The 26,611-nt window shown below is 44.9% G+C and overlaps 1 protein-coding gene across 1 annotated transcript in view; it reads left to right on the top strand.

Moving 5' to 3' along the window:
• Positions 1–26,611, top strand: part of LPCAT2 (lysophosphatidylcholine acyltransferase 2) — an 86,998-nt gene that overhangs the window by 30,249 nt on the left and 30,138 nt on the right. The window contains exons 3-10 of the mRNA XM_077288260.1: positions 6,346–6,485; positions 7,040–7,257; positions 7,477–7,589; positions 8,692–8,752; positions 9,392–9,450; positions 10,385–10,419; positions 26,178–26,232; positions 26,338–26,420. Coding sequence (XP_077144375.1) covers positions 6,346–6,485; positions 7,040–7,257; positions 7,477–7,589; positions 8,692–8,752; positions 9,392–9,450; positions 10,385–10,419; positions 26,178–26,232; positions 26,338–26,420 — 764 coding nt within the window. The remainder of the gene's footprint in view (positions 1–6,345; positions 6,486–7,039; positions 7,258–7,476; positions 7,590–8,691; positions 8,753–9,391; positions 9,451–10,384; positions 10,420–26,177; positions 26,233–26,337; positions 26,421–26,611) is intronic.

Raw genomic sequence — 26,611 nt, 5'->3', positions numbered from 1 at the left:
AAACACCCGAAAACCCTGCCCCTATGGCTGAAAATTGTTCCCTCCAAATTCAGGTGACAGAGTCCCTTTAAGGACCATTCTGTAGGACATAATTTCTGCCTGCTTAGGAAGTCGGCTACCTGGTTTTTGGTTCCCTTCAGGTGCACTGCCGTTATTGATCTGTCTGTTCTGCCCAAGAGAATATTGTGTCTGATAGGACTTGTAAGTGACGATGCTTTGGACCTCCTTGGTGAAGTAGAAAGGCTACTGTTGTTGAGTTGTCTGAAAAGACATGGATGTGTTGGTCTTTTAACTTTCCCTGGAATACCTTTAAGGTCGCCCAGACTGCCCTGAGTTCTCTGTAATTTGAAGACCTGCTCTGTACTGATTCAGGCCAAGTCCCCTGGGAGTAAATCTCTTCTATGTGGGCTCCCCAGCCGCTGTGACTTGCATCTGTAGTGATGTTTACACATGGAGATTTTCTCCAAGGCCTTCCTTTCTCGAGATTTTTTGTTATGGTCCACCATGACAGTGAACTTTTTGTATCTAGGGATAATCGTATTTTGTTGTCCAGGGTTACGTCCCTGCCATCCCAAAGTGAGAGGATCTCTTGCTGCAGGGGTCTTGAGTGATATTGGCTCCACTGGACGCTGGAAATGCAAGAGGTCATCAAGCCCAATACCCGCATGGCCTTTCTTAAGGATGTTTGCTTCTGCTTTTGTATTTTTTGGATTTCTTTTTTGAATGACTCCTGCTTGTGATGTGGGAGGTACGTATGTTCCTGAACTGAGTCTAGGATTACCCCAAGAAATGATTTTCTTGTTTCGGGTTTGAGGCTTGACTTTTTGAAGTTTATTAGCTATCCTAGCTTTTCCAGGAGTGAAATAGTTGTTAAGTTCTCTTGCATCTGTTGTGGAGAGTCTGCTATGAGTAGGATGTCGTCCAGATAAGGGACGGTGAGTATCCCTTTTTCTCTTAAGAATGCCATCACTTCTGCCATGAGTTTGGTGAATACTCTGGGAGCAGACGAGATGCCGAATGGCAGACATGTGAACTGATAGTGTAGAATTTGGCCCTGATCTTTTATGGTGAATCTGAGATACTGTTGGTGTGAGGCGGAGATGGGAACCTGATAATAGGCACTTTTTAGATCTAATGTGCTCATTACTGATCCTTTCTGGATCAGAGGTATTGCAGATTTGACGGATTCCATTTTGAATCGCTTGTAAGCAACGGACCGATTTAAAGGATTCAGGTTTATAATCGTACGGAATTCTCCGCTTGTTTTTTTTATGGAGAATAGACTCGAATAGTGTCCTCTGAACCTCTGGGCATGGGGTACCGGATTGATGGCTTTTATCTGGATAAGTTCTTGAATATCCTTTAGAAGCCTCTGCTGAACTGATAAAGACTGGGTCTGAGTTAGGCAAAATCTTTTGGGAGGTGTTTGGCTGAACTCTGTTTTGTACCCTCGTTCTATCAAACTTAGGATCCATGGGTTCTGAGTGATGTTTTGCCAACCCTGTAGGAAGTACTGAAGCCTTCCACCCACTAGGTTGGCGTCATTGTTTATTGTTTTTTGATTTTTGGTCCTGAAAGGCACCCCTGCCTCTACCACCTTTCGGGTAGCTCCATCTTCCGCCCTTCCCTTTCCCTCTATAGTCTTGCCTGGGATGGAATCGAGACCTACGAAAGGACGGCGTGTTTTTCGGTTTTTCTTCCGGGAAACCCTTTTTCTTATCTGCTGCTTTTTCAAGCAATTCGTCCAATACCGGACCGAAGACATGAAGGCCAGAGAAGGGTATTGAACACAGTTTATTTTTTGACTGTGTATCACCGGACCATGATCTGAGCCATAGAGCTCTTCTTGCTGCATTAGATAAGGCATTGTTTCTTGCAGCAAACCGCACTGACTCTGCCGAAGCATCAGCCATAAAGTCTGTTGCTATCCTCAGGAATGGTAAAGATTTTAGGATCTCGTCTCTAGGCGTTTTATTGTTAATCTGGGTCTCTAGTTTTTCTACCCACAGAGACATTGACCTGGCAACTGAGGTGGCCGCAATATTGGTCTTCATGATAGCGGAGAAGCTTCCCAGGCCTTCTTGAGGAGATCTTCAGATCTTTTGTCCATAGGATCTTTGAGACCCGAGGAATCCTCAAAAAGGGATGGCGCTCTTTTTTGAGACCTTGGCTACAGGTATATCCACTTTAGGAACGGATTCCCAGATTTTGGTCTCCTCTGGATCAAAGGGCAGACGATATTTTAAATCTCTTGGGACTATCAGTTTTTTCCCTACATCACCCCATTCTTCCAAGATCATTTCTTGAATATGGCGATTTACAGGAAACACTCTGCTTCTACGAGCTCTGAGCCCCCCAAACATCTCGTCTTGGACTGTAAGGGGTTCCGTGGCGTCCTCTAACCTCATGGTATCTCTGACTGCCTGTAGTAATGTCTCTGTGTGTTCATAAGAAAATAGATATCTCTTCTTTTCCTCTGGGAGGATATTTGAAGAGCATTCTCCCTCCATGGAATCAGATACGGAGTAAGCTGAAAGCTCCCCTTCCTCTGAACTAAGATCCTGCTCCCACCTAGGTCTCTTAGGGTGGGGAGATTCGACTGGCAACAGCGCTGATACTGTGGATTGTACTTCCTCTTTGATCATAGTTTTTAAACTATCCAGAAGGGAAGTCTGTTCTTTAAGCAGTCCTGCCATACATTTATCACACACTTTCTTCCTATGCCCCTCTGGTAGCCTATTGGAGCTTAGAGGGCATTTACTTGTCCTGCGCTTTTGGCCTGACGCTGGGCGCTTGGAAGCCTCCTTATCCTGCAATAGATACAGAGAGGCCCTATAGCTTGTGTTGTAATATGTGATATTAACCCCCTATGTATAACTTACATGATCGGGGGCGAGCTCTGAGGACAGGATCTCTGGACGATCTGCACCCTCCATCTCTCTAGGATCAGTGCGCAGTCAGATGTTCGTGATTGAATAGGAACTCTTACCTGTCTTCAAATCATCTGATTCGTCCTCCTTCCGAGCTCAGCTGCCGGTGATCCCTGCGGGTCTCTGTAACGCCCACTGCTGCTGGGCGGGAATTTCATTTTCCAGCTGTATGATACAGCCCGACGCCGACTTCTGGCATCCCCGAGGCCACGAGCTGCCCCAGAACGCGACCGGAAGTCCGCCCATAGGTGATTGCAGCGTCCTTGAAGCGGCGCACCTCAGAGACGCGGCGTACTCGCCGGCGCGGTGCGCCCCGGTGATGCGGCGTGCCCCGATGAGGCGCCGCGATGCGGCGCACCCTGATGATGTGGCACGCTCCGATGATGCGGCACACCCACTGTGCACCGATCCGAGGCACTCCCCGCAGGCCCAACCCAGCGCGCTCCCTGGCGTGTGTTGGGAGGATCACCGCCGGTATCCGGGTGCAGCAAAAAGGTGCAGAGCCCTCTGAAGAGGGATGCACCGGAGTTGGGAGCACAGCTCAACCGGCGCTGAGGGACCTCCAGCGGTGTCAGCGCTATCATGCGGAGTTCTGCTCCGCCAGCTCAGAGCCCTCGGGAGAGGGATGAGGCCGCTCCGGGAGCCCTGCTCGATCGGTTAACTGGAATCTTCAGCACGGTAAGCCGTGCCAACTCTCCTCTGCGTCTGTCCCTGACAGGGACAGGAAAAACACTGAGGGGTGGAGGTGGGGAGGGGCTATTTAACCCCTTCTGTGTTTCCTGTCCATATCAAGGATAAGAAGTACAACCTCCTGGTGGTGCTGTCAGGAGGGACGTCCTGGAAAACTCACCTTTTGTCTCATCTGTCCAACGGACATTCTCCCAGAAGCTTTGTGCAGAATTAAAAAGCCTAACTCGTTAAAGTACATGTCCTTTGAACTCTATTTAGTTTTTCCTACCTAAAATGTTGTGCGCTAGGAAATGGCCTCAATTCTTACCATTGCTTCTGCCTCTTCTGGCACCGGAATTACGTAAGTTAAAGAATGTTTCCTGGAATAACTCTTTATTGAAAATTATTCAACCCTAAGCCACTTTGTAATTAAAGCCCCTTCATTTTTTAATTTTTTTTTCAAATGCTAAAATTGTGATTATCGTGATGAGACCCTGCTTGACCTACAACCCAACACCCTGCATGAGGTGTTTCTTCACCTGGGTGTGTATCTCTCCTGCAAACTCTGGCCATGACATGGTTACTAATCCATCCCTCTCCATGAGACCTAATGTCCGTCAGTCACAAATCTGTTGTATCACAAAAAAATAAAGTTGTATAAGTCACCCAAATAAGCTTTTTTATTGTTAAAAGGTTGTTTTCAACATAGATCATCAGGAGCACACAGCTCCCCTGCCTTCTGATTTTTTTCTTTCCTGGGGGCGATGTGCTCCTGATGATTGACAGTTCAGACCACTGGCATTGTTGGGCCACTGGTCTTAATTGTGAATCATCAGGAGCATATCTCATTCTCACGAAAAGTAAAATCTGGAGGCAGGGGAGCAGTGTTCTCCTGATGATCTATGTTGATCCCATAGTGCAAGCTTTAGCTCTGCAGCATCGGAGGATCAGAGTCACTGAAGCTGGCAGGATTTACTGACCTTCAAGGGCTATAGGGAAGGGTGCTGTTTGCCTAGTAGTTCAGCCACTGCGGAGTTGGCCGTTAACTAAGCAACAAACAATGAATGAGGGCGTTTATAAATCCCTTTACGGTGATGAGGAAACCTGTCATGATCTCAATGGCAAGAGATCATAGCATCAGCATATATAGGAACTAGCTCTTGGAAGATGGAAACTGAGCTGACCATGAACTAAACCGAACGCACAACTAGCAGTGGCCGGGTAGCATGCCTACGTTGATTCTAGATGCCCAGCACCAGCCGGAGGACTAAATAAAGCTAGCAGAGGAAAATATTAGTCCTAGCTCACCTCTAGAGAAATACCCCGAAAGGAGACAGAGGCCCCCCACATGTATTGGCGGTGAATCAAGATGAAATAACAAACGTAGTATGAAAATAGGTTTAGCAAATTTGAGGTCCACTTACTACATAGCAGAAGACAGAAAGGACACTTTCATGGTCAGCTAAAAACCCTATCAAAACACCATCCAGAAATTACTTTAAAACTCTGGCATTAACTCATAACACCAGAGTGGCAATTCCTGTTCACAAGAGCTTTCCAGACACAGTAACGAAACTACAGCTGTGAACTGGAACAAAAATGCAAAAACAAACATGGACAAGAGTCCAACTTATCTAGTAGTTGTCTAGGAGCAGGAACAAGCACAGAGAGGCTTCTGATAACATTGTTGACCGGCAAGCAACTAACAGAGCAGCAAGGTTATATAGCGACTCCCACATCTTGATGGGAACAGGTGAACAGAGAAGATGAAGACACCAGTTCAATTCCACCAGTAGCCACCGGGGGAGCCCAGAATCCAAATTCACAACAGAAACCCCTTTAATGGTTACATGGTTTTGCAGAAACCATTAACAATGAGTGGACCATTTACAATTTATTTCTAATGATGCAAAGGCCGTGATTTTTATGAAATGGGTTCATAGCGGCTGCACAGTAGCCACACTCATCATGCAATTTTTTTATTTATTTATTTTTTTTAACGCTGTTTCAAAAGACAGAATGGAGTATAGGTTAATAAACCACCAGTGAAAAGATGATTATCAGGTAACTCCTACACTAAAGCTGGAGGGAAATGATTACTAATTAGGGGGATCTACCAATATATTAACCATTCATTGGCTAAGCGTATGTTTACACAGATCTTTTTTTTTTTCTGGCTGAAAAATCCGCTTCTAAAAACTGATGTTAAAAGACAAATAATTTTTGACGCGGATTATGAAGGTGCTGTTTTGATTATATTTTTTATTTTTTTACTCATTTTCAGTATGGTTTATTATGTGTTTTTTAGTAATAATATGGTGTAGTATCAAGTTGGTGTGTATTTTTAATTTTTTGTGTGTATTTTACTGTAAAAATCTTTGCCAAAATCCTGAAAGAAACTGCATGCAAAGTCACATTTTGCTATAAACTTGTGGAAAATGTTTAAAAAAAAAAAAAAAGAAGAAAGAAAAAGAAAAAAAATCATAAGTGCAGTATGTGCCATGTTATTGTTCAGTGTCCATTATTAATAATGTTCACAAAAATGGCATTTCTTACAATGTTTCAAACTGATTAAATGTTTTTTTAAATCAGTATTTTGTAATCCGTGCCAAAACCACGTAAAAAAATCTGTGCTGACATACTCTAAATGCTCATTATGGACAGTATAAAAAAACAAAACAAAAAAAAATTGTTATAAAATTGTTATCCCAATTTACATTTCTGTAATCTTTTTCTTATTTTGCAGATGGTAATATGTGGTCTGTTCATTTTACCATTCCGAATGGTTCTTTTCTTGACTGTTCTTGTCACAGCCTGGTTAACTGCATTTATAGTCACTTGCTGCGCTCCAAAAGACAGCGCGGTGCCAATAACAGGATGGAGAAGGTAATGTTGGACAAACTTGTAAAAAATGATTAACATTGTCTGCCTTCTAAAAATTGAAAAGTACAATGTTTATCATGACTACAACTGGGCACTACCTTTGGTCTTGTCAATGGGGTGTGTGCCCCAACCAGTGCTGACAGTTTTCTGTAGGGGCACACCCTTTCGAGAATTGTAAATCCCCCGTTCAATATACGGTAAAGAGATCCAACGTTCACAATAGGTGATGTCACAGCTGACCCTGCTCCTCTCTCTTCATAATGACTTTTGCACACACTCATTAGATGCTTCATAATCAGTCTGTTGCTGCTAATGTACATGTGCATTTCCTCAAAGACCAGAAGGTGTGAGTGTAGAATAGCCCCAGTGGCCAGTGTAAATATTGCAAGATTTCTCATGATTTTTCTTTTAATTAAAGATCATGAAAAATTACACAAAAAAATGACCCCAAATTTTAAAACACATGCAATATAAAAATCTGATTTAAGCAGTTGTCATTTTTTTTTTTTTTGTCTAGATCATAAAATATTTGAATATTTTTGTAAAATCTCTTTCAGAAATGTCGCAAAACATTTTCTCAGCTGCCTCGGACGCCTGCTTTTCTTTTCTATGGGATTTCATGTTCGGGTCATTGGAAAACCTGCGAGTTCTTCGGAAGCCCCGATTTTTGTTGTTGCCCCACATTCTTCCTTCTTTGATGGTATTGCAGTTATCACATCGGGCATGCCTTCTACAGTATCCAGGGCAGAAAATATTTCCGTACCGATCTTTGGCAGTAAGAGGCTCTTGGCTTTATATAATTTTGTTTAGCATATTTTTGTACTTATTTTTTGTTTGGTATTAGAAAGGGTCTAGTTTTACCCCAAAGCAAACCCACTCTTAACCATTAGTTGGGTCAGGCATTGCAACATTGTCAACGTCTAGCAAAAGGTCCTTTTGCATGCTATTTGTATTTCTCTTGGCTGTAGTTTATTCTAGTATTTCTACATTGTAGGTATTCTCCATGCTCTTCAGCCTGTGCTAGTGTCACGAGTTGACCCTGATTCTCGGCGAAACACTATAAACGAGATAACAAAGAGAGCATCTTCAGGAGGCAAATGGCCCCAGGTTTGACATTTTACTCTTGGTTTTCGGTTAGACCGTTAGCACATCCATATCATACCTTATGCAATTATACTGCAGAGGTCACTAATGTATGATAAAACCGTGTTATACACCTACTGAACATCCCCTAGGTTACATGCGTTTTGAGTCAATTGTGAGAAACACATAATACAAATCTTTCTCAATTTTTTACTCTTCTTTCAATTGAAGTGTCTTTTGCTCAAAGTGGTATTCCCATGATATGACCTATGTAACATCTGTGCGAGTTCCTATGCCATTTGTTTCAGCTTTAGCTTTTGTGTGGTGCCCCGCCTTTGTTGCGGTCGTCGTTAGACTGCCGCAGTCCTGTTTTATTCCTTTTGGTGCCCCTATATTAGGGAGCTATTGGGTTAATTGTTTGGTTTTGATCACTGCTTTTTGAGAACCCTGGGTGGGCTTGTGTGCTATTTAAACCCCACACCCCTGAGCCTTGAGCCTCTGACTTCCACTGCCAGTCAATAGTTCTTCTTACCTGGTCTGTAGCCTTAGTCTTTTCTCCTGTTGTGTCTCCTCATTTATTCCACTTTCTGACCTCGACTTGTATTTTGACCACTAGCTTGCGTTCTGATTCTGTCCTTGATGTTACCTCTTGGTAATGACCTTTCTTGCCTCTGGTTCACTCCTTCGGCCAGCAGTCCTTCTCTGGATGCAATCTAGTGGACACCATTAGAAGATCAGATCCCTGTACGGGGGGGTTAAAAGTTTAAGCCCAGGGTTACTCTGGAATCTGTCAGACAGAGTGGCTTGTACCAAGTCTATCCAAGGATGCATTTTTGAGCCAGAGATGTCTGACCGACTGAGCAACATATGGTGGCACCTGTAGTTGGGATTTGCATCTACCAGACGTGTATGTCATACCCTGTTGATATGCCCAGAATATATGGTATCGGAGTAACACTTTTTAACACTTTTCCATGTAACCCAAGACCTATTTTAATGCTTTAATATGGAGGAGAAGAATTCACCATATTTTTTTTTTTCGGTGTTTTTCATGGTAATTGTACTTTGACTTACATAACAATGTATACTCACGTTTTTATGTTTCTAAAATTTCTTTACTTAATAGGTCTTACTCTTTCCTGAAGGAACTTGTACAAATCGTTCTTGTTTGATTTCTTTTAAACCAGGTAGGATACTGATATATATATATATATATATATTATAATTTTTTTTTTTAATTTGGTATTTTTCTTTATTATGGCTGAAGGGAGTTTCCCCCAGATACACATTTGATAATCTGTCCATTGGATTTGGACCACCAAAGGATTCTCCACTGATCTCAAGAATGGGAATTCCCAGCTACGTCTTCATTCATGACGCCGTACCTCTGAATGGAGACACTTGATGATGTTCCAACTAAAGTCTATGGGACTGACAGAGACAGTTGACTACAGCCCCTGGCCGATTTCCTCAGCTCAGTAGACCTGTATTGGGGCAACATGGTTCAATTGAAAATCTTCCTCACTATGATTGTCCAGTTAGGAAAAACAGGTGGTGAGGACCCCTGTTCTAGTAGTCGGTTGAAGTCTCAACATTGAGGTTCTCAGAATTCCGACAGTCATCACCTATTCTGTGGATAGGTATTAAACTGTGGAAAAACCTGCTACACTTTTACAGTACAAATCATAAACTTCTCATATTACGTATTTATATACCTTTTGTAATTTTTTTATTTTTTTTATTTTTCGAGTTACTTTTGTTATAGAAATTGCAGACCAAAATCAAGTTCTGGATTATAATTTTGTGCTATATGTTTGTGTTTTCAGGTGCCTTTCTTCCCAAGGTGGCTGTTCAGCCCATTATTCTTCGATACCCCAATACTCTGGTAAGAAGCGAAAGATTTTGCCTGAAAAGTCATATTGGTATTATAAATCAGTGAATCTCCCTAAATGCATTTTTGGCAGTAAGTTATAAGTACCCAGAAGTGACGTTTTATTCATTTTGAAGATTTGAACACTGTTTCATATTCAGTCTCTCCCATTTGCTGGAATGGTAATTACGTCTCGTTGGGCAAATTTATCTGTGACGAATTTAATTAGTGAAACATTTCAGGTTTTCAGAATTCAAGCCTGCCCCATTTTACTGGATACTTTATGGGGCCATGAAGCGCTATAAAAAAATAAAAATTGACCACTTGACCTAGGTTTGACCCTCATCTGCCTTGCTGTCACAACTGCCTACCGTATCTGTTAACTTCTCGTCTTTGCTTCTTTCTTCCTGTTTTCGGACTTCCACTCTTCTTGTCTTTGTTCTTCTTCCCAGATCTTCTGGTGCCGATAATGCCTTATGACTTTGAGTGCGAAGCAAGACATGACGTGACACTCTAAGTCTTTTCCCTCAGTATTGTTGGTCTTCTGCTATTCTTGTCTTCGTTTTTCTTCTGGCGCCAGAAGATCCTTCAAGAAGAACGAGGACCAGAAGAGTGGAAGACCAAATAAGAGAAGACCAATAACCTGAAGTGAGAGGAAGACTGGGCTCGGATCATCAGTGGCAGGGCTGGTGAGGGGCCATTCTAGGGCAAGTTGGTAACTAATCCTTATTTCTTAACCCCTTTCCAGAGCTCCCAATTTATTATGTTTTGAAGTGGACCTCCGCATAATGAGCGGCAATCAGTGCACTTTAGCTTCGGAGCAAATTTATTCGGAATGAATAAAATTTGATGTACCCTCCCCTATAATGGCACCTAGTATCATGATCTATAACATTGAAAATGTATTAGGAATTTTCATCATAGTATAATTCATATCTTCTTCCAATAGGACACTGTCACCTGGACTTGGCAGGGATACACTGTGTAAGTTTCGAGTTGTAGAAGGTAACAGCACATAACCTGGTTTTCTACATAAATTTAGGCATACAATACACTATGATAGTATAATGGACTTTCTAGTTAAAATATATTTATATCCTTCGGCCATTGGAAATACATCTTTCAAGGCAAAATGTTGTTGTTTTTTTTCAAACACATAATTGCATTCTCAATAAAGTGCCCTTTGCAGTTGCCTGTTCTGGCAAACCCTCGCCCAACATCTGTGTTTTCCTGCATACTATCGCAGTAAAGAAACTTACATTGTTTTTACAAAGTAGCTAAACTTTTTTTTCATTTTTCAATGTTGCGCTCACCATGGTAAGTTGCAAAAGTTTGTGATTGGCTTCTTTCCTGATCGAAAAATATGATCAAAAGAGGCCTCCAACCCCCGAGCTTCCTACAGACTTTTCCTATTGTGCAACATCTGTACTCCTTGTCTATGTAATTAAAGTATGGATTCTGTCTGCAGAAAGGATGGCACCTCATGGACGTGTTGCTCCCAAGCAAGGTAATACTGCTTCCTGTATTCAGGTATGGCGCTATGAATCGGAGGCTGGCACAGCGGCATGACTCTAAGCCAGTTAAGGTTGCATTCACCACCTGCGTCCAAATTTTTTTCTTTTTGCGCCAGTGCGGAAAAATGCATCATGTTGTTGTGATTTTACAAAATTACTGCAAAATTTTTTTTTTTTAAATTTTTGTATCCAATTTGATTTTATACATCAGGGGTTATTAAAATTTACAATACCAAATACAATTTCCTGTGTTAAAAAAAAAAAAAAAAAAATTGCCTTAAGACATGCAGCCGTGGGGACTCAAACATATTTTTCGAGCATGCCAAAGACACTCGGTTAGCCCCTGAGCATGGTCAATAACACCTTATCCCAGCATGCTCGCTCATCACTAGAGACTACACATCATGCACCTGACATGCTGTGCGCTCGGCAGACAGAGTCCTACTTCCATAGACATGAGAAATACCTGGTGAAAGATCGGGGGTTGGAGGCTACTTTTGATTATATTTTTGGACAACGAAAGAAGTCAAATTTCCTAACGATGGCAATAGCAATCTTTCATAACTTGTTGGGCACATTAATGGAAAAAAACGACAGTTTTTAGTAACTTTTTAATTTTATTCTGGTAGGGCTGTGACGTCTATTCAAAGGGTATGATCAATGAGCATTTTGGGGTCCTGGTCTTGGTATTGGTGGGGTCTTTGCAGTTAGAACCCCAGTCATCATTCATTATCACTTATCCATTTTACTAGTAGTAAGTTATTGGTTGGATAGCCCCTTTAAACAAATATTTTCTAGATTGCGGATTATAGCAGACACTTATACATCACTTATTAGCACAGTGCTGCTGTTTACTTTTTACCTATATTACAACATGTATAAATTTATATTCGACATTATCAACCACTGAGGACTCTCAATTCTAAATATTTTTCTATTCGACATTCTAAAAAAAAAAAAATGAATTTATTAAATATTGTTCTGAAAAAAAATCAAAGAAGAATCACGGAATACTTTACTGATGAAAGTATGACAATTGTACAGTATTAGCAGTTGGGAACTGATCTCAGATTTTTCACTCAATCCTCAGTTCTGGCTGCCATCCAGCTTTATTTCATTGCCGGTTTTGCAGGTTTTTTTTTTTTTTTTTTAATAAATAACATTTTCAGAGCTCTCACACTTGTTAGAACTTGTTATGAAATGTCTGTTTCACCAATACATATTAACCCCATAGATCAGGGATCATAAATTTGTATTTTCTTTTGTGTGTGTGTGTGGAGTGCCCCCCCAAAAAACAAAATAGTCTTCAGAATGACATGAAATATAAGAGTTATATAACACAAACTGTTATGATTCTCCTGCTTGATTGGCAGCTCCTTTGCCTGGAGTCTCACAGCATAGAGGCTGTCAGTCATGCAGGAGAAGGCAGTTCCAGGCTAGGGAATAGAGCTGGAGTGACGGAGGCTTCAGATCTACCACAGCTCTACCATAGTCCTTCTGTGTTTCCAACGTGTTTCTCCAGCAAAGGTTCATCAGGGGAACAGCACATATTCATACATCCTAAAGGAAAACCTACATCTGCACTGTGCAAACAACCACTATGGTACAAAGTTTGTGGGGTAAAAGAAGTTACACAAAGGGGTACCCCACAAAAAAATGGCATTATTTACATTTTTTTTAAATTCTAGATAACATTTTTAAAACATTAATCCACTTCACAATACTGTCCATTTAGATGATCTGCACATGTCCCAAAAGTTTTCCATTGTTTTAAACCCTTTTTATATTCTTCTGAACTAATGCTGTGAAGTGCCTCCAGCTATTTTTTTCTTCACCTCTTCTGTCCTGAAAACGCTTTCCCTTTAGGTTTTCTTCATTCTTGGGAATAAGAAGTAGAGGGCTAGGTCGGGCAAGTAAGGGGGGTGAGAAACCGTTGTTGTGCTATTTCTCCTTCGCCTCATTGGGGGACTCAGACCGTGGGTGTATGCTACTGCCACTAGGAGGCTGACACTAAGGGATACAAAGAAAGTTCGCTCCTCCCCTGCAGTATACACCCTCCTGCTGGCTCCCAGAGAACTAGTTCTTGCTTAGTATCTGTAGGAGGCACTTGGGTCTGGTTTCAGACCCCAACATTTTTTATTTTATTTTTATTTTCTGTAAATTTTTATTTTTTTAATTAAAGGAGTGAAGGGGGTGACGGATTCCTTTCTAGGGTCCGCTCTCCCCCAAACCATCAACAGGCAAGCACTGCGAGTATACCTCCCCGTACCTTTCCTGCGACGACTAATCTACACTAGGGCGACGGTTCTTATACAGTCCCGATCTCCCCCCTGTAAGATGGCGAGCACATAGAGTATACCTCTTATGTGCATCTCCCGGGCTCCTCCGCCATTAAGCCCTCACCTGTTGGCGTCATGTAGTCCCCACGCTAGCCGTAAGTGCCCTGCGGCAGGCAATATGAAGATGGACAGAGACTCTCCATCCCCAGGCAAAGGGAGGATCAATTGAGCTTATTCCCTTGCAATGGAGGATGCATCTCTGCTCGGTGGTGGTGAGTAGTTTCCTTCCTCACGCTGCCTGCGTGGGATGGTGCGGTCCTGGTCTCTGGGGAGAGGTGCCGCTGGCTGGACACCAGCGGCAATCTTTCGGCGCTACGTCACGGCCCGCCGACGCGCTCCAACGGCAGGCTCCATAAATTTAGTCCCCGGCTTTTTCAGCCGGACTAGGCCGCAGTTGAAATCCCCACCAACCGCCGGAGCCCCGCCCAGCTCACTTCAGGGTCCCGATCTCCCCACACCAGCAGCAGGCGACCACATGGAGTGTCGCCTCCATGTATCCACTCCTGGAGCCAGGCCTAATGCCGGACAACAGGCCCTGTCCACCCGGGGACTGAACTCTGTGGATGTACAGAGGCCTCTCTGTTGTGAATTTGCTTTTTGCTCCCTCTAGTGGTTACTAGTTTTTTGACTCTGGTTTTTCTGTCATTCCTTTTATCCGCACCTGGGTCGTTAGTTAGGGGTGTTGCTATATAAGCTCCCTAGACCTTCAGTTCAATGCCTGGCAACGTAGTTATCAGAGCTAGTCTCTGTGCTCTTGTCTACTGATCCTGGTTCCAGTTATATCAGCTAAGTCTGCCTTTTGCTTTTTGCTATTTGTTTTGGTTTTGTATTTTTGTCCAGCTTGTTCCAAATCTATATCCTGACCTTTGCTGGAAGCTCTAGGGGGCTGGTGTTCTCCCCCCGGACCGTTAGACGGTTCGGGGGTTCTTGAATTTCCAGTGTGGATTTTGATAGGGTTTTTGTTGACCATATAAGTTACCTTTCTTTATTCTGCTATCAGTAAGCGGGCCTCTCTGTGCTAAACCTGGTTCATTTCTGTGTTTGTCATTTCCTCTTACCTCACCGTTATTATTTGTGGGGGGCTTCTATCCAGCTTTGGGGTCCCCTTCTCTGGAGGCAAGAAAGGTCTTTTGTTTTCCTCTACTAGGGGTAGCTAGATTCTCCGGCTGGAGCGTGTCATCTAGAATCAACGTAGGAATGATCCCCGGCTACTTCTAGTGTTGGCGTTAGGAGTAGATATATGGTCAACCCAGCTACCACTGCCCTATGAGCTGGATTTTTGTATTCTGCAGACTTCCACGTACCTCTGAGACCCTCGCCATTGGGGTCATAACAGTTTGCCAGGCCAGTATTAAATGTTTAATGCGTTGCAGAAGAGGGATTATAAGAAAGAAGATTCTGAGTTTTTTTTTTTTTTTTCTTTCTTCTTCCCCTTTACCTCAGAGTGGCTATGCTTGCTGCAGACATGAATGTCCAGACCTTGATTACAAGTGTGAACCAGCTGGCTACTCGTGTGCAGGGCATACAAGACTATGTTATCAGAAATCCTAGGTCAGAACCTAAAATACCGATTCCTGAACTGTTTTCCGGAGACAGGTTTAAGTTTAGGAATTTTGTGAATAATTGTAAATTGTTTTTGTCCCTGAGACCCTGTTCATCTGGAGACTCTGCTCAGCAAGTAAAAATAGTTATTTCGTTCTTACGGGGCGACCCTCAGGATTGGGCTTTTTCGCTGGCGCCAGGAGATCCGGCATTGGCTGATATTGATGCGTTTTTTCTGGCGCTCGGTTTACTTTATGAGGAACCCAATCTTGAGATTCAGGCAGAAAAGGCCTTGCTGGCTATGTCTCAGGGGCAGGACGAGGCTGAAGTGTATTGCCAAAAATTTCGGAAATGGTCCGTGCTGACACATTGGAACGAGTGTGCACTGGCCGCTAATTTTAGAAATGGCCTATCTGAAGCCATTAAGAATGTTATGGTGGGTTTTCCCATTCCCACAGGTCTGAATGATACTATGGCACTGGCTATTCAAATTGACCGGCGGTTGCGGGAGCGCAAAACCGCAAATTCCCTCATGGTGTTGTCTGAACAGACACCTAATTCGGTGCAATGTGATAGAAAAACCGCAAATTCCCTCATGGTGTTGTCTGAACAGACACCTGATTTAATGCAATGTGATAGAATCCTGACTAGAAATGAGCGGAAAATTCATAGACGCCGGAATGGCTTGTGCTACTACTGTGGTGATTCTACACATGTTATCTCAGCATGCTCTAAACGTATAGCTAAGGTTGTTAGTCCTGTCACCGTTGGTAATTTGCAACCTAAATTTATTCTGTCTGTAACTTTGATTTGCTCACTGTCGTCTTATCCTGTCATGGCGTTTGTAGATTCAGGTGCTGCCCTGAGTCTTATAGATCTGTCATTTGCTAAGCGCTGTGGTTTTACTCTTGAACCATTAGAAAATCCTATTCCTCTTAGGGGTATTGATGCTACGCCATTGGCAGCAAATAAACCGCAGTATTGGACACAGGTTACCATGTGCATGACTCCTGAACACCGCGAGGTGATACGTTTCCTGGTTTTACATAAAATGCATGATTTGGTTGTTTTAGGGCTGCCATGGTTACAGACCCATAATCCAGTCCTGGACTGGAAGGCTATGTCAGTCTCAAGTTGGGGCTGTCGTGGTATTCATGGGGATTCCCTGCCTGTGTCTATTGCTTCTTCTACGCCTTCGGAAGTTCCGGAGTATTTGTCTGATTATCAGGATGTCTTCAGTGAGTCTGAGTCCAGTGCACTGCCTCCTCATAGGGACTGTGACTGTGCTATAGATTTGATCCCAGGCAGTAAGTTTCCTAAGGGAAGACTGTTTAATCTGTCGGTACCTGAACATACCGCTATGCGTTCATATATCAAGGAGTCTCTGGAGAAAGGACATATTCGTCCGTCTTCTTCCCCCCTTGGTGCGGGATTCTTTTTTGTGGCAAAAAAGGACGGATCTTTGAGACCTTGTATTGATTATCGGCTTTTAAATAAGATCACTGTCAAATTTCAGTATCCTTTACCGCTGTTGTCTGACTTGTTTGCCCGGATTAAAGGTGCCAAGTGGTTCACCAAGATAGACCTTCGTGGTGCGTACAACCTTGTGCGCATTAAGCAAGGTGATGAATGGAAAACCGCATTCAATACGCCCGAAGGTCATTTTGAGTACTTGGTGATGCCTTTTGGGCTCTCCAATGCGCCTTCAGTTTTTCAGTCCTTTATGCATGACATTTTCCGGAAGTATCTGGATAAATTTTTGATTGTTTATCTGGATGATATTTTGGTTTTTTCTGATGATTGGGATTCGCATGTGGAGCAGGTCAGGTTGGTCTTTAAAATTTTGCGTGAAAATTCTTTGTTTGTCAAGGGCTCAAAGTGTCTCTTTGGTGTACAGAAGGTTCCCTTTTTGGGGTTCATTTTTTCCCCTTCTGCTGTGGAGATGGACCCAGTCAAGGTCCGAGCTATTCTTGATTGGACTCAGCCCTCGTCGGTTAAGAGTCTTCAGAAGTTCTTGGGTTTCGCTAACTTCTACCGTCGTTTTATCGCTAATTTTTCTAGCATTGTGAAACCGTTGACGGATATGACCAAGAAGGGCTCCGATGTAGCTAACTGGGCTCCTGCTGCCGTGGAGGCTTTCCAGGAGTTGAAGCGCCGGTTTACTTCGGCGCCTGTTTTGTGCCAGCCCGATGTCTCACTTCCCTTTCAGGTTGAGGTGGATGCTTCAGAGATTGGAGCAGGGGCCGTTTTGTCGCAGAGAGGCCCTGGTTGCTCTGTTATGAAACCTTGTGCCTTTTTCTCCAGGAAGTTTTCGCCTGCCGAGCGAAATTATGATGTGGGCAATCGGGAGTTGTTGGCCATGAAATGGGCATTTGAGGAGTGGCGTCATTGGCTCGAGGGTGCTAAGCATCGTGTGGTGGTCTTGACTGATCACAAGAATCTGATGTATCTCGAGTCTGCTAAACGCCTTAATCCGAGACAGGCCCGCTGGTCATTGTTTTTCTCCCGCTTTGATTTTGTTGTCTCGTATTTACCAGGTTCAAAGAATGTGAAGGCCGATGCTCTTTCTAGGAGCTTTGTGCCTGATGCTCCTGGAGTCGCTGATCCTGTTGGTATTCTTAAAGATGGAGTTATCTTGTCAGCTATTTCTCCGGATCTGCGACGTGTGTTGCAGAGATTTCAGGCTGATAGGCCTGAGTCTTGTCCACCTGACAGACTGTTTGTCCCGGATAAATGGACCAGCAGAGTCATTTCCGAGGTTCATTCCTCGGTGTTGGCAGGTCACCCGGGAATTTTTGGCACCAGAGATCTGGTGGCCAGGTCCTTTTGGTGGCCTTCCTTGTCAAGGGATGTGCGGTCATTTGTGCAGTCCTGTGGGACTTGTGCTCGAGCTAAGCCTTGCTGTTCTCGTGCCAGCGGTTTGCTCTTGCCCTTGCCTGTCCCGAAGAGACCTTGGACACATATCTCCATGGATTTCATTTCTGATCTTCCGCTATCTCAGGGCATGTCCGTTATCTGGGTGATATGTGATCGCTTCTCCAAGATGGTCCATTTGGTTCCTTTGCCTAAGCTGCCTTCCTCTTCCGATCTGGTTCCTGTGTTTTTCCAGAACGTGGTTCGTTTGCACGGCATCCCTGAGAATATTGTGTCAGACAGAGGATCCCAGTTCGTTTCTAGGTTCTGGCGATCCTTTTGTAGTAGGATGGGCATTGATTTGTCGTTTTCGTCTGCTTTCCATCCTCAGACTAATGGACAGACGGAGCGAACCAATCAAACTTTGGAGGCTTATTTGAGGTGTTTTGTCTCTGCTGATCAGGACGATTGGGTGACATTCTTGCCGTTGGCTGAGTTTGCCCTTAATAATCGGGCTAGTTCCGCCACCTTGGTTTCGCCTTTTTTCTGCAACTCTGGTTTCCATCCTCGCTTTTCTTCGGGTCATGTGGAGCCTTCTGACTGTCCTGGGGTGGATTCTGTGGTAGATAGGTTGCAGCGGATCTGGAATCATGTGGTGGACAACTTGAAGTTGTCACAGGAGAGGGCTCAGCGCTTTGCCAACCGCCGCCGCGGTGTGGGTCCCCAACTACGCGTTGGGGATTTGGTATGGCTTTCTTCCCGCTTTGTTCCTATGAAGGTCTCCTCTCCCAAATTTAAACCTCGTTTTATTGGGCCTTACAAGATATTGGAAATCCTTAATCCTGTATCTTTTCGTCTGGATCTTCCTGTGTCGTTTGCTATTCACAATGTATTTCATAGGTCCTTGTTGCGGCGGTACATTGTGCCTGTAGTTCCTTCTGCTGAGCCTCCTGCTCCGGTGTTGGTTGAGGGCGAGTTGGAGTACGTGGTGGAGAAGATCTTGGATTCTCGCCTCTCCAGGCGGAGGCTTCAGTACCTGGTCAAGTGGAAGGGCTATGGTCAGGAGGATAATTCCTGGGTGGTCGCCTCTGATGTTCATGCGGCCGATTTAGTTCGTGCCTTTCATGCCGCTCATCCTGATCGCCCTGGTGGTCGTGGTGAGGGTTCGGTGACCCCTCACTAAGGGGGGGGTACTGTTGTGAATTTGCTTTTTGCTCCCTCTAGTGGTTACTAGTTTTTTGACTCTGGTTTTTCTGTCATTCCTTTTATCCGCACCTGGGTCGTTAGTTAGGGGTGTTGCTATATAAGCTCCCTAGACCTTCAGTTCAATGCCTGGCAACGTAGTTATCAGAGCTAGTCTCTGTGCTCTTGTCTACTGATCCTGGTTCCAGTTATATCAGCTAAGTCTGCCTTTTGCTTTTTGCTATTTGTTTTGGTTTTGTATTTTTGTCCAGCTTGTTCCAAATCTATATCCTGACCTTTGCTGGAAGCTCTAGGGGGCTGGTGTTCTCCCCCCGGACCGTTAGACGGTTCGGGGGTTCTTGAATTTCCAGTGTGGATTTTGATAGGGTTTTTGTTGACCATATAAGTTACCTTTCTTTATTCTGCTATCAGTAAGCGGGCCTCTCTGTGCTAAACCTGGTTCATTTCTGTGTTTGTCATTTCCTCTTACCTCACCGTCATTATTTGTGGGGGGCTTCTATCCAGCTTTGGGGTCCCCTTCTCTGGAGGCAAGAAAGGTCTTTTGTTTTCCTCTACTAGGGGTAGCTAGATTCTCCGGCTGGAGCGTGTCATCTAGAATCAACGTAGGAATGATCCCCGGCTACTTCTAGTGTTGGCGTTAGGAGTAGATATATGGTCAACCCAGCTACCACTGCCCTATGAGCTGGATTTTTGTATTCTGCAGACTTCCACGTACCTCTGAGACCCTCGCCATTGGGGTCATAACACCTCTCTCTATGGCGTCCGAGCAGCCCCCACTATCCCACCTGTTGTGAATTCTGTTCTTGGGCTCCCTCCGGTGGTTATCAGTGGTAGCGCTGCTGTCTGTCCTTCACAGCAGTTATCAGGTGTGTTCACTCTGGACGGGGCTATTTAGTCTGGCTTCACCCTTTAGTGAGTGCCAGTTGTCAATTGTATCTGGAGGATTCACATCTCTTCATGGTCTCTCTTGCTTCCTGGTCTTTTCACCAAGATAAGTCCTGCTTGTTTTGCAGCCCACATTTTGTGGGCCTTATTGTTTAGTGCATTTCATGTTTTTTCTTGTCCAGCTTAATCTGTGTAAGGATTTATGCAGTCAAGCTGGTATCTCTGGAGAGGCAGATATACCCTTCATGTCTTTAGTTAGATGTGAAGTTTTTGTATTTTCTGTGGTGGATATTTCATAGTATTTTAATACTGACCGCATAGTACTCTGTCCTATCTTTCCTATCCAGCTAGATTGGCCTCCTTTGCTAAATTCTGTTTTCAGCCTGTGTATGTTTTTTCCTCTCCTCTCACAGTCAATATTTGTGGGGGGCTGCCTATCCTTTGGGAATTTTCTCTGAGGCGAGATAGCCTTCCCTTTTCTATCTATAGGGTTAATTAGTTCTCCGGCTGTGTCGAGGTGTCTAGGATCAGTAGGTACATCCCACGGCTACTTCTAATTGCGGTGTTAAGTCCAGGGTCTGCGGTCAGTACAGTTACCACATTCTCCAGAGTACGTCTCATGCCGTTCCTAGGCCACCAGATCAGAACACCCACCACTGTGAAGGCAGATGGCACAAGGAGGCGGATGGCACAAGGAGGCGGACGGTTCCTCTCCACCTCCCTAACAAAGGGATGATGGATTGAGGTTTAGCCCTCTATCCCTGCACTGTCCACGCTGCAATACCCGACATCTGCGGCGGCTCCATGCCGGGATGCGCACCGATGGTGAGTGGATCCTGTCAGCGATGGGCCCCTGCAGCGGGATATTCACAGGCAGTCTCAGGCTTCCCTGTGGTCCACCTCCCTGAGGTAACGCTCCGGCCGGCTGCAAAAATTTAGCCCCCGGCTTCAGCCGATGTGTAGGCCGCACCCCGGAAGCGCACTATGGCGCCCTAAGGCGGCTCTGCACGCTTTTCTGGCGCTTTTCGCCTGGCATGGAAGCGCTCAATTTTCTCGGCCACTGCAACGTCCCTCACTTCTACGCTGGCGCCGGCTGCAGAAATTTAGGACCCGGCTTGGGCCTATTCATGGAAGTCTTGAGGCTCCGCCCACGTCGTGCCTGTGGCTCCCCCCCCCGAATTGGCGCTTCTCGCTCTTTGTGAGATTTTATTCAAAGGCGCATGACCAGTATTCCCTGGTCTTAAAGGCACACAACCAGTATTCCCTGGTCTTAAAGGCACACGACCAGTATTCCCTGGTCTTAAAGGCACATGACCAATCCGAAGCCGGTCATAAATGAGGAGCCCTCCGCCGCTGATCCCAGTTTATCACAGTGTAACTAGTTCCCTCAGTGGACTTCGTCACTGCCGCTACCCATGGTTTCTCTGACCAAGAGATTGAATCCCTCCGTGGCTCGGAGTGCTCGCGGGACCGATATACATGGTCCCTCTCCTATATGGGATCTGTCGGCTAGCAGGGGCCGTGAGTATTCTAGAAATGTACAGGCGTCTAGAAACGTACAGGCATCTAGAAAACGGAAGTTTTGTGGAGCCAGTTTCCTACTCCAGTTTCCTACTCCACACTGATGAGGGGCAAATACCCCGAAACAGCTGTCTGTGGATGGATACCATGTTTTGGGATAGGTGGTTTTCCTTTATTGGATGCTGCCCTTCCCGTGGTTGTTCCTTCCCGGTGAAAGACCTGGCTATTCATTGCTTGCGTTGAGAAACACGTGATGGTGTCTCTGCGGCTTTTCTACATGCATTTGCATATTTCCCATTAGGGATGGGGCAGTGTTCTGGATCACTGCGTTGAGAAACACGTGATGGTGTCTCCGCGGTGTTGGATGTTTTGATCTCCCCGAGGTCATTCACCCTTATGTTTATGGTCTGATTTTTAAGGGCGACGGGCCCTTTAAAGGGCACCGATCTCCCCACACCATCAACAGACAGGCACATGGAGTGTCGCCTCCCTGTATCCTCTTCTGCATCCAGGCCTAACGCCAGACAACCTATCCTGTCCACCCGGAGACCTGAACTCTGTGGATGTACAGAGGCACCCTTTTCGGGGGTCTGAGCACCCCCCTCTGCATCCCCATTATTTAAAAGAAGATGCAAGAAGGCAGATGATCCCTCTCCACTTCCCTGTTAAGATGATGGTGGATCGAGGGTTCCTAATTTTTAACTCTGCACCGTCAAAAGAGAGCGGCGATTGCAAGAGACTGACCTGCTGCGCCGCAGCCGCACATTCTGCCACTTGGCAGAGTAACCGGGTAGAATCTCCTGTGGTATACCTACCAGTATCCCTGCCCGATGTGTCATCATTTGAAAATGCCACGGTCTGTCAGATGGCAAATCTGGTTTGTTCCGTTTTGCGGCTACGGGTCCAGCGCTCTACCCTCCCTAGCTGCCACATGGATTGCTAGAGCAATGGTCTCCTGGCTGGAGACCTTAACTACTTTTGATTCACACCAGTAACCCTTTCCTGAAGACAGTACAACTGGTCAATCAAATCTTTTGAGCGGGAGACTAACAAAGGATCGTACGATCCTACAGCCCCGACCAGCAGTGGAAGGGTTGTCCAGGACAGTCTAGTTCTAAGGGATCTTGGTTCCTAAAAGGGGAACAAGAAGTAGGATCGATCCTGGACCTCAAACTTCTAACAACCTTTCACAAGGTTCTCCTTCTTTGAATGGAGTTCCTCCACTCAGCCATTACTTCAACACAAAAAGGTGGAGTTTCTGGCATCCATCAACATTCGGGATGCTTACCCTCTTCAAAAAATTCCTTCGCTTTTCCATGGGTGAGCATCATTTTCAAGTCACGACCTTGTCTTCGGCCTTGCTACCGCACCCAGAGTGTTTGCAAGGCTCATAGTGGTTGTCATGTTCCTCTTGCACCCTAGAGGCGTGGTCGTCCTGCCCTGTTTGGCAGACTGTCTAGCTGCCCTTCCAGGACTATGCTAAGTAGTCTATATCACCCTCTCACCTGGGCTGGCGGCTAGACTAAGACAAGTTCTCCTCATTTTCAGCCCAGCAGATATCCTTTTTGAGGATGATCCGGTACACTTCCAGAAGGATGCTAATTCTCCCTCCAGACAAGGTCATGGCCCTTCAACAGGGAGCTTGCGCACTTGATCACTCTTCCCCTCATTTCATTCGATTTGCTGGGAGGGTTTTGAGGAAAAATGGTGATGACAATGGAAGCAGTTTCCTTCGCTCCGCTCGTTTTCAGCAAGTAAAACCGACTTTCAGACGATAGTCTCTGAGCTTCTTCTTCATCCAGGGCCTTTCTCCTGATTCAATGGTTACTAGTAACTACCAGTGCCAGTTCTCTTCACCCGATCATTGCTCTGGAGATCCGAACGGTAGTCCTACAGTAGGTCCACCCGGTACCGGGCCTCTGTGTCTCTGCTCTGGGGTTGTCACGGCGGCTAGGCCCCGGTCCGTGACCCTGCCGTGGGGCGCACAGGGGATTACTAGGAGTGGATGATGTAGATGGGGGTGAGGCTGTAGTGGTGCGGTGCAGTAAATAACGAGGACACCAGGTTGCAGTCTCTTTACCTCTTTACTGAAGATCTCTGGGTCCTCAGTCCGGAATACGGTTCACCAGGCTGCGCAAGTCCGGCCGGTCCAATGGCACCTCCGGAGTTCTCCTCACAGGTGGAAATCGGTGCCTTCCTTCTAGCGCTATGTGTTGTGGTCCTTCCCTGCTGTGCTTACGGAAAGTCCCCACAACCGTTGTGTCTGTTTCTTAAGTTCCCTCACAACTCGATTAAATGATGTTCTTCTAATCCTCCGTCCCTCCCTGTTGTTCTGGTTGGGACGGCACCCGTATGACGGGTAGGCTCGGAGCTCTTCCGGGACCCTAGAGTCGCCCCTCTCCACAAGTTGCCCCCCAAGACTGCATAGGTGATTTAAGTTAGACAGCCCGCCTTAGACTGACTGTCCTGCCGCTGTTTAGAGTATTGCTTGAAGCTGAATCTTATGATACCCCCTCGGCGTTCCGGCCACCGGTAGTGCGCCTCAGTAGGGTGTTGCTCCGGTCTTACAGCACGACCCCTACTGGTATTTCTCCTTTTGCTTGATCTCGTTTCTCACTCAGCACAATCTATCTCGCTTCTAGTCCTTCCTTGGGCACCGCCGCTACCCGGAGCAGGCGCGGTCCCGTTACGTTCGTTCAAGTTGCCAAGCCTCTGTCAGGATCCCACCCTTGACAGAGACCCTACTGTATCTTCCCCCACAACACCCTCTGCCACAAGGTGTTGCCTGGTTCCAACCCAGTCAGCTTTTTTTGATCTAACTTCCTGCCTGACCCCCAGTTTACCCACTATGGTGGGGAGTGGCCTAATGAATAGAACCCTTAGCTCCCCCCGGAGGCCCAGCTGTGAAATGTATTGGTGTCTATGATACCTGGTCAGATGAACTCCTTCAGTGCCATCAGACGCACCATAGCTCCCCATAGTGGCGGAGCCACAGTACTGCAACGACCAGGACTCTGGGGCGCTGCACAAGAAAAATGGTCTGAGACAAGGGGAAGATGGATAGTGCAAAACCTTTCAGTCTGTTAGTGATTTGAGACTGGGATGGAGGTTCGCCTTCCAACAAGACAATGACCCAAAGCATACTGCTGGTTTGAGGAAATATTGACTCTAAAAAATTGTTTCCCTATGATGTTTGTTGCCTCTAAAGAAATCGTGACTTACCACGTCACGTGCTTCTACCTTGCTGAAATTTATACCCATTTTTATTATCAGATGTTTCTGTGTCTGTTGAAGTCAGGTTCGTTTCTGGTTTTGGATGTACGTTTTTACTAATTGCCACTGAATATGATTTAAACTGCAAATCTCTCATATACTGCTTTTGTTTTCTGTCTTTAAAATGAAACTGGAACCGTTCTAATTCATTCTACAAATTGGCCTCCTTTGTCCCAAAGTCATGTTCTGAGGCAAATTTCTTCGTAATCTCGATTTGCTCTTTTAATTTATCATTAAGGAAGGAAAGGGTGGGCTTTTCTTCCTCCAGAAGCAATTCCATAAGTCAGAGGGCGCTATTGGTCACTTCTTTCTCCCAGCAAATAATGGAAGAGGGGTTCTCATATCTACCACCTGGATTCGTTGTGATACTCAACCCACGTGGTACTATTACTGCTTTTATATACGGTAATTGTCCAGACTTTGGACTTCCCACCAGGTCAGTACCTTCGGATTCTCATGAATTGCTTCAATGACACTTCCTTTTAAAAAAAACAAAAAACAATCCGATGATTTGAAAAACAGATTCCAACAAAGGGGCTTCACGGAAAGTTTTTCAAGAAAGTAGGTCTAGAAGCAGGACGGAGTTACTTTCTTTCGGCACCAAACTAACGGAGAACTACCGCACAGCACTAAGCATTATAATGTTCTCTTTAGACTGATGAGGCTGTACCTCTGATGGCACCTCCCTGACTGGTGTGTCAGGAACCGGATGTGACATATTGGTATGTTCCACTGTGGCTTTGAAGTGGTACGCATTAACAAAGTAACAATAGAATGGGTGGTGACGTACCTCCGGTCACACCTCCTGACACTATGCATCCTGGGAACCGGATGTGACGCAGATGTCTTTCTTTATTATGTTCTGATACATAAAACCATGGAATTCAAAGAGGGTGTACCTATTTATTTTTTTTTTTCATGAGTGTATGATATTACTGGTAAAGGTGACAGTGGTCAGTTTGACCTGACTTGCGTTATTCTTGCTGACCCATAGATGAATGACATGTAAGGTAAGTGCGTTCTGAGTGGGGGTTTAACCACTGTCAGCAGGATTTCAGTCCTTAAACTATTTATATGTGCATGTAGATCTTTAAAAGACAAATCCAGTAATACCTTTACATCGGCAGTCTGTTAATGAGAAATCAGCGTCTACATTGATATGCAAAGAAGGCTGAAGAGCTATTGTAGATCTGAAGCCTCCGTCACTCCAGCTCTATTCCTTATCCAGCACTGCCTTCTCCTGCTTGACTGACAGCCTCTATGCTGTGACTTCAGGCAAAGGAACTGTCAAACAGGAGGAGGTGGCGCTGGGCAGGGAATAGAGCTGGAGTGACAGAGGCTTCAGATCTACAATAGCTCTTCAGCCTGCTTTGCTTATCAATACAAACGCTGATTTCTCAGTAACGGAGGAATGGACTGGACACATAAAGGAATTACTGGGCTTGTCCTTGAAAGACCTACATGCACATATAATAGTATGGGGTGTCATTGGGTAAAATCCTGCTGGCAGTTTCCCTTTCAATGATGATGTGGAAATAGTAATGTTTATTGGGAAATTACTTATTAGACCAAAAATTATTTCTTGATCTTTGCTTCTTCTTACAACTTTCAGGCCAAAACTTCTACTCATGACCGTGTGTCAAGTCTGCACCAATTTGGAAGTGGAGGTAGGAAAAGCCAAAAAAGCCTGAAATTGTTATAGTTCTCGAGTTTTTTTTTATTATTGGATTTAGTAAATGATTGCTGATTATTATTTTGAGTTTATCTTTTAGTTTCTGCCTGTTTATGTTCCCTCTGAAGAGGAGAAGAACGATTATTTTCTCTATGCAAACAATGTTCGGAGTGTCATGGCACGGTATGGGTCCACCTCTATGACTGTGTTGATTAAGGGGGTTATTCCGTGAATAATGTTCCTCATCCATCCACTGTAGTAGTTGATAAATGTATGAAAAATGTTGGCCCGACCACCAGAGATCCTGCACAAAAAAAACAAGTTTTATTTTCTGCATTGAAAGAACAATAAAAATGCTGTGATTCTTAAAATGT

The sequence above is a fragment of the Ranitomeya variabilis genome, chromosome 2, assembly GCF_051348905.1.
Source record: "Ranitomeya variabilis isolate aRanVar5 chromosome 2, aRanVar5.hap1, whole genome shotgun sequence".
Classification (NCBI taxonomy): Eukaryota; Metazoa; Chordata; class Amphibia; order Anura; family Dendrobatidae; genus Ranitomeya; species Ranitomeya variabilis.
The sequence above is the reverse complement of the archived record's forward strand: the minus strand, read 5'-3'. Positions and strand labels throughout refer to the sequence as shown.